Raw genomic sequence first — 8,019 nt, 5'->3', positions numbered from 1 at the left:
ACGTTGGATGGTGCAGTGGGAGATTCTCTCAATGTCTGCCCCTGTGAGTTTGTGATGTGACGTGTGGAGGGAGCCTCTTCTGTGTCTTACATAACAATTTTGCAACGTAACACCCAGCGTGAGATTTTCTCAATGACTGATCCTGGGATTGTACCATGGAATGGTGTGGAGGGAATTCCCTATGTTTGTCCCTGTGGGTGTGTGATTGGATTGTGCGGAGGGAGCTTCACTCTACTTGTGATCCGGGTTGCGTGTGATGGGAAGATGTGGAGGAAGCTTCACGCTGTGTCTGACCGGGGGAGCGTGTGATGGGACAGTGCGGCAGGAGCTTCCAGTCTCTGTCTGCACCTGTGAGTGAGTGATGGGATGGTGCGGAGGGAGATTTACTCTGTATCTGAACCCTGGGAGTGTTTCTCCTCTAATGAGACTCAAGTCCGACACTAGGACAGGAAGGTACAGTGGTTTATTGATTTCATCATGACAAATGTAAATTAAACAACGAGTGAGCTGCTAACTTGCGAGAATATATAAGCTGCTCCCGACTCACTCACAGTCACACATAGTTAACTGACTGGCGACAACGAGTGACAGTTTGAATAATCAGTCCCGTTTCTCACATTTCACATTTCATGGTTGTGAATCACACTTCAGGGCCGTGTCCGGGATCGCTGCAGATCCAGGGTCACTGCCGAGGGATTTATCAATTTAACATCATTATATCGGCCAGACTACTAAATGTACTGCCCTCAACAAAGTGATCAAAAAGAGTCTCTCCCGGGATAATCCTACCCCAGGACACTAGTATCCCAAACTGAACTGCGGCCCCTGAGTACTTCCTGTCTGTGTACTTCCCCGGGATCTCACGTGAGGGAGTCTCGAAACCTTACATCCGGCAGAAGCAGCACCGCTGGACAGGAGGTGGAAAACGTCACTGCGGAGCCACTTCCAATGTCACCGTGCTCGAGACTGGAGCCAGCTCCGTTCGAACGGTTGCGAATTAAACCTGGCCCGCATTAAAGGTAAGGGCGGGAGTAAAAGGAGAGGGCGGAAAATCAGTCAAAATGTCTGCATCCCACAGGCGGGTTTGTTCACACATTGAGATGTTCACACGATCACTGTCAGTCCGGGTCTGGGTTCCTGCAGAGATCTCAGTTCCTTCTTCCCGGTCCGACTGAACCGATTCCCGTCCAGACTGAAACAGATGGGAGAATAAAGATGAAATAAACAGATTGCACAACAATGTCTGAAACAGAGGACTGGGGTTAATGTTTCAACAACACACTGTTATGTACCCCTAGTGTTCATATTTTCTGTGGGCAATCACTTTAAATTGTCGAGAGAATGAGACTGGCTTACAGAGAGACAGGGGTGTGTGTGTGTGTGTGTGTGTGTGTGTGTGAGAGAGAGAGAGAGAGAGAGAGAGACTGCTCGAAAGATTGATGTTATGGTTTCTCTGCAAGATGTTTACCTTTCCACAAGGACCCTTGCCCGCTTGTAAAAGTTCCTGCAGAGAGAGGAGGGCGGAGCAGGTTGATGGACAATTGGTGTCCAACTTGTGGAGATAAAAACCAGGTCCGCAGATACACAGACACACACACACACACACACAGATTTTCGGACCCTGAACGAGCTTTGCTGTACCCACAGGAAGTTGGAGTTTTTAAAGGGTTGATTCGGGGAAATCGATCAGTGGCTCTAGCAGTGTGAAAAGGTGCAACCGGTGGGGAATTATCTGTGTGTCCACCCTCAACTGGGTGATAATGACATCACTGTAGAACGGTCGTATGTGCAATGGTCATAGTCGGTGACCACAACAGGATTTCGAAAGACCATGGAAGACAACGGGAAGATTGATGCCATCACCTCTCACCTCTCCCTCTCTCCAACATTACTCAACAAAGTACCATAAACTAAACTAAACTCTCTTCATCATCGTAAGACTATATCCATTCACCCCTCGGTTTGGAACAGCCTAGTTTTGTTCCTATTTCCATACCTATGTACATATATGTCATTGCTGATCTGCTTAGATATTTGCATTTATAATACTGTATTGCATAGTTACTAATAAACACTATTAGTTTATAAGCAATACCAGACTCCGATGTGTTTTCCATTTCGGCTGGTTCTTTAACATGTCACAGGGTACGTAACAACACACAGACAAATAAAAACCAGAAAACCTGCTGATCCGCTGATATTTTATCACATTGAACATTAACACATCACTCACCTGATCTGCTGCAGGCTCAGGTGAGGCAGAGTGATGAGATGGAGAGCGGGGAGAGATAGATATGTGAGTGAGTTTGATCCCAGGTCCAGTTCCGTCAGTGATGGTTTAGTACTGAGAGCGGAGAAGAGAACCGCAGCACCAGAATCTGTGAGACCGACATTCCTTAGCCTGGAGATGAGAGAGAGTGAGGGTGAAGGACACAGAGAGACAGGAGACGGTACAAATCCCCAGTGTTTATCAGTAACACAATTACTGATCACATTAATGTTCAGTGTCAGACACCCAGTGACGGTAAACACAATCTCCCACAGTCTGGTACTTACCCCAGTTTTTGTATTTTACACTCTGCGTTCCTCAGAGCCACAGACACCAGTTTCACTCCTGAATCTCCCAGCTTATTTTCATTCAGGTTCAGCACCGTCAGTGATGAGTTTGTACTGAGAGCGGAGGCGAGATCCTCGGCACCAGAATCTGTGAGACCGACTTTCCTCAGCCTGGAGATGAGAGAGAGTGAGGGTGAAGGACACAGAGAGACAGGAGACAGTACAGTTCCCCAGTATTTATCAGTAACGTAGCTACTGATCACATTAATGTTCAGTGTCAGACACACAGTGACTGTAAACACAATCTCCCACAGTCTGGTACTTACCACAGTTTCTGTATTTTACACTCCGGGTTCCTCAGAGCCGCAGACACCAGTTTCACTCCTGAATCTCCCAGTTTATTATTACTCAGGTCCAGCTCCATCAGTGATGAGTTTGTACTGAGAGCGGAGGCGAGATCCTCGGCACCAGAATCTGCGAGACCGACTTTCCCCAGCCTGCAGATAAGAGACAGTGAGGGTGAAGGACACAGAGAGACAGGAGACGGTACAGTTCCCCAGTGTTTATCAGTTACACAATTACTGATCACATTAATGTTCATTGTCAGACACCCAGAGACTGTAAACACAATCTCCCACAGTCTGGTACTTACCCCAGTTTCTGTATTTTACACTCTGGGTTCCTCAGAGCCGCAGACACCAGTTTCACTCCTGAATCTCCCAGTTTATTATCATTCAGGTTCAGCTCCGTCAGTGATGGGTTTGTACTGAGAGCAGAGGCGAGATCCTCGGCACCAGAATCCGTGAGACCGACTTTCCCCAGCCTGGAGATGAGAGAGAGTGAGGGTGAAGGACACAGAGAGACAGGAGATGGTACAAATCCCCAGTGTTTATCAGTAACACAATTACTGATCACATTAATATTCAGTACAAACACCCAGTGACTATAAACACAATCTCCCACAGTCTGGTACTTACCCCAGTTTCTGTATTTTACACTCCGGGTACCTCAGAGCCGCAGACACCAGTTTCACTCCTGAATCTCCCAGTTTATTCTCCCCAAGTCTAAACACAAACAGACAAATTGATGCACAAAGTGTTTCAAACCGTGGGTCTGAGAAAATTTCTCTCACTCGGATATTTCAAGAAACATATACCCTTCAGTAAATCACTGATCAGAGTTCCTATCACTGTCAATGTCCCTCACTGCCCAGCTCCAGGGTATTCACCGAATGTCAGTAATTTATTCTGTCGGTGTGAACCCGTAAACTCTACATATTCTGTCTCGCTCTCCGATGGTTAGAAAACTCTTCTTGACGTGAGAACGTCGGAAGGACAGGGTTGAAGGTGGGAGGAAGTCGCACAATGATGAAGATTTGTGAATGGGGAAATGTTGGAGATAATAGAAGAGACCCCCCCTCAGGAAAAGGGACAGGAAAAAATAATCTGCAGGAGGAAGTGGAGGATACCGATGGGAAAATGCAATACAACAAGATGAGTGATGCAGAAATCAATTGAACTGCAGGGGTATTTCTGAAATGAGGCTCACAATCGGGAGAGGAGATGCGCCCATGGGGTCTAGGTATCTTGTAGTGAGCACAGTCACACACGTTGACTGATGGCTTTAGTCACACACGGGGAAGGACAGGGGAGAAGAATCTCACAATGGTATTTCTTTCCTTCACACTGCAACAGTCTGCTGATGGTCTCTTGTCCCTCACCGGGAAGGGGGTATGAATCTCTGACCCACCTGCTGCAGTCAGTGTCAGTCTGGGTGTCATTAACAGTGAGAAGGATCATTGTCAATGGACGTGTCACAGGCAGCGAGAAACACGGCCATTCCTGTGATTTACTGTCATTAAACCAATGGCCATTGTTCACTGATCTGATGAAGTCTCCAACATCCCTTCACAAGGAACAACAGAACCCTCCTGTCCTTGGGGAGTTACTGACTGACCCCGTGGGCATTTGTCACAATTCTTCACAATCTGATTTACTACAAATTTACTGAAATTCCTTTACATTGAAACAACACAATGGAACAGTTTCACAGTTCAGAGTGAGAAATAAATCAAGTTACCTCAACTCCTGGCACTTGTGCAGCCCGGGTCCCAGCCGCTGGATTCCTTCACACTGAATGTGGCAGCCCTGCAGATCGAGGTGTTTTATTGTATCACAGAATCCGATGACATGAGACAGGACCTTGCAGTCAATCGGGGTCAGTGTCATTCCAATGAATGAAAGTGTTTCTGCTGATCCCAGTGCGGCCTGAGCCAGTCCACTATTCTGAGACTCAAACAGGTAGTGCAATGAGTTCAGGAGGCTCCTTTTACCAGCTTCACTCCATGTGTTTCCACTCTGGCGTTTAAACTCCTCTTTCACCCAGTCAATCACCCGGCAGGTTGTTTCATGAGGAAATGGACCCAGAAACTCCTCCAAGCCCCGAGCTGTCATTGGGGAGGAGAGACCAGCAACAAAACGGAGAAATACCTCAAATCGCCCATCTGTCGTGTTGTGGGCTTCAGTGAGAAATTTCAGGATATCCCCGGGATGTGGATTCAGGAATTGTGCGACTGCAGCTACAAACTCTTGGATGGTGAGGTGTGGGAATGTGTACACCACGCTCCGGGCACAATCCTCTCTCTCCAAAAGCTCCATCAGGAACCCGGACAGGAACTGGGAAGGCTGCAGGTTGTAGTTGATCAAATCTCCATCTGTAAACACAATCTTCTGATCGGACACTCCTCTGAAGGCCATCTGACCAACCCTGAGCAACACGTCACGGGGGTTCTCAATCTCACGGCCGTGGTTTTTCAGGATGTTGTAAATATAGTAGGAGTACAGATGGGTGATGGTCTGGGGAACTCGCTGCGGGTCCCTGACTCTTTGTGTGAAGAAGGGGCCCAGTGCCAGAGCGAGGATCCAGCAGTAGGAGGGGTTGTAGCTCATGGTGTACAGGATCTCATTATCCTGCACATGTTTAAAAACAGCTGCTGCCACCGTCAGATCTTCAAAATGCCTGATGAAATATTCCTTCCGTTCCTCACCAGAAAATCCCAGGATTTCAGCCCAGACACCAATCTCAGCCTTTTCCAATAAATATAACGACGTGGGACGGGTGGTCACCAGCACTGAACACCCTGGGAGCAGCTTGTGCTGGATTAAACTGTACACAATGTCAGACACCTTGCACTTGAATTCAGGATCTGTGCATGTGGACGGAGGTTCCGTGCCTCTCTGACTGTCAGCAAAATCGATTCTGTGCTTGAATTCATCCAAACCATCGAATATAAACAGCAATCCCTCTGGGTTCTTCCAGACCTCTCTCAGGATATTCCCCAAGTAAGGATACTGATCCAGAATCAGTTCCCTCAGGTTTATTCTGTTGTTAATGGTGTTTAAATCGCGGAATTTGAAACTGAAGACAAACTGGAACTGTTGGTATATTTTCCCCGTGGCCCAGTCATAAACAATCTTTTGTACCATTGTTGTTTTCCCGATCCCCGGGACTCCGGCCACTGCTGCTGAACTCCCAGATTTGGATTCACTCCGGGAAAAGCTGCTCTGGAATAACTGATCCATCCGGAGTTTTTCCAGCTCTCTGCGGAGATGTTTCTCTCTCCACTCCTCGTGGTCTCTGCCTCTTGCCAGCAGCTCATGTTCCACCAGTCTCCGATCTCGAACAGTAGAAATGACCGTGAGCTCAGCGTATCGATCAACCAGCTGGAAAACCTTCACCTTCTCCCTCATCAGGATCGTGTTCACTCTCAGTGTTTCAGTTTGTGCCCGCAGAGTCTCCTTGTGTTTCTGTTGAACATCTTCCATGGGAACAGACAGTGGACAAACTGTTAGATGCCTCATCTCAGAACTCAGTATTTAAGTACACAGGAGTTAGCTCAGAGCTGTTGCATTAATTGAATTTGTCAATGGTTGTTCGTACAGTAAAGTAAATTCAATTAACAGACTGCTGACTGGACAGAGAGGCCTGGTCCAGATAAACACCAGGTCATCACATTTCCACATTAACTGTGCTGTGAAGGTGAGTATTTCCCTGGTAGTTTACTGACCCCCGACTGTCCCGTACCGGACAATCTCCCACTACTGTCACAGATATCATTGCTCCTGAGGAGGAATCTTTTAATCCCCAGTGTTGATGTGGCGTATGGAGATGGAGAAGAGGGTGGTGGGCATTCTGTCAAAGGAACAGGTCGGGGAATCACAGCTCCCCCTCCCCTCCCACCGTCACTGATTCAAAATACAAAGAAGAAGCTTTGCTGATCAGAACATGCACTGCGGGTGGGTGGGTAGCGTGCGTGGGATCTCAAAGTGTGTTCAAATCCTGTCATGGGTGAGTGGGGTTATGCACTGTGTCCGGCCTCTGCCAGGGATGTATGGGGAGGGCACAGTGTGTCAGGAACATGTCAGGTGTGTCATGTCTCACAGTGTGTCAGGACCCTGTCAGGAAAGTGTGGAGTCTCGTAGTGTGTCAGGAACCTGTTTAGGAGTGTGAGGGGTCTCTGCGTGTGTCAGTATTCGGTTAGGAGTGTGGGATTTCACATCCTGTCAGGACCGTGCCAGGGGTGTGTGGGGTCTCACACAGTTTCAGGATCATACCAGGTGTGTGTGGGGTCTCACATTGTGTCAGGACCGTGCCAGGGGTGTGTGGGGTCTCACACTGTTTCAGGATCATGCCAGGTGTGTGTGGGGTCTCAGTGTTTCAGGACCCTGTGAGGTGTGTGTGGGGTCTCACAGTTTGTCAATTGATAACAGACAATAGGTGCAGGTGTTGGCAATTCAGCCCTTTGAGCCAGCACCGCCATTCAATGGGATCATGGCTGCTCATCCACAATCAGTACCCCGTTCCTGCCTTCTCCCCATATCCCTTGACTCCGCTAACTTTAAGAGCTCTATCTAACTCTTTCTTGAAAGCATCCAGAGAATTGGTCTCCACTGCCTTCTGAAGCAGAGCATTCCATAGATCCACAACTCTCTGGGTGAAAAATTTTTTCCTGAACTCCGTTCTAAATGGCCTACCCCTTATTGTTAGCTGTGGCCTCTTGTTCTGGACTCGGGAACATGTTTCCTGTCTCTAGCGTGTCCAATCCCTTAAGAATCTTATATGTTTCAATCAGATCACCTCACATCCTTCTAAATTCCAGTGTGTCAGGACCCTATCAGGGAGTGTGTGGGCTCTCCAGACAACGTATTCGGGTGAAGCAGGGAGCACAGGAAAACATTGATTGTTAAAATGTTTACTTTAGAGAATGTGACAGTGGGAGAAACAATTTTCTCAATAATCAGGGAGAGAGTCTGTTCTGTATTCAGAAATAGATGTGGGAATGTCACTACCGTGACTGTTCCCTTGGCAAACAGCATGAAGAACAGTGAAGAATAAGTTTGCAGGAAATTGTCGAGAATTACCAAATCCTTAGTGCAGGGAATCGGAAGGGTTTTATTGTCTGAA

General features: G+C 47.6%; 1 protein-coding gene across 1 annotated transcript in view; it reads right to left on the bottom strand.

Annotated features, from left to right (window-relative positions):
* Window positions 1–446: 446 nt before the first annotated feature.
* The window catches only part of LOC140724415 (NACHT, LRR and PYD domains-containing protein 3-like), a 130,759-nt gene continuing 123,186 nt past the window's right edge, over window positions 447–8,019 (bottom strand). Inside the window, exons 7-13 of the mRNA XM_073038864.1 lie at window positions 4,636–6,373; window positions 3,534–3,620; window positions 3,209–3,379; window positions 2,883–3,053; window positions 2,557–2,727; window positions 2,234–2,401; window positions 447–1,192 (exon numbers count right to left, since the gene is read on the bottom strand). Of these exons, the coding sequence (XP_072894965.1) occupies window positions 1,105–1,192; window positions 2,234–2,401; window positions 2,557–2,727; window positions 2,883–3,053; window positions 3,209–3,379; window positions 3,534–3,620; window positions 4,636–6,373 (2,594 nt within the window). The 3' untranslated portion in view covers window positions 447–1,104. The remainder of the gene's footprint in view (window positions 1,193–2,233; window positions 2,402–2,556; window positions 2,728–2,882; window positions 3,054–3,208; window positions 3,380–3,533; window positions 3,621–4,635; window positions 6,374–8,019) is intronic.

This window comes from Hemitrygon akajei, unplaced genomic scaffold (assembly GCF_048418815.1).
Source record: "Hemitrygon akajei unplaced genomic scaffold, sHemAka1.3 Scf000208, whole genome shotgun sequence".
NCBI lineage: Eukaryota > Metazoa > Chordata > Chondrichthyes > Myliobatiformes > Dasyatidae > Hemitrygon > Hemitrygon akajei.
This window is presented reverse-complemented; position numbering and strand designations above follow the sequence as displayed.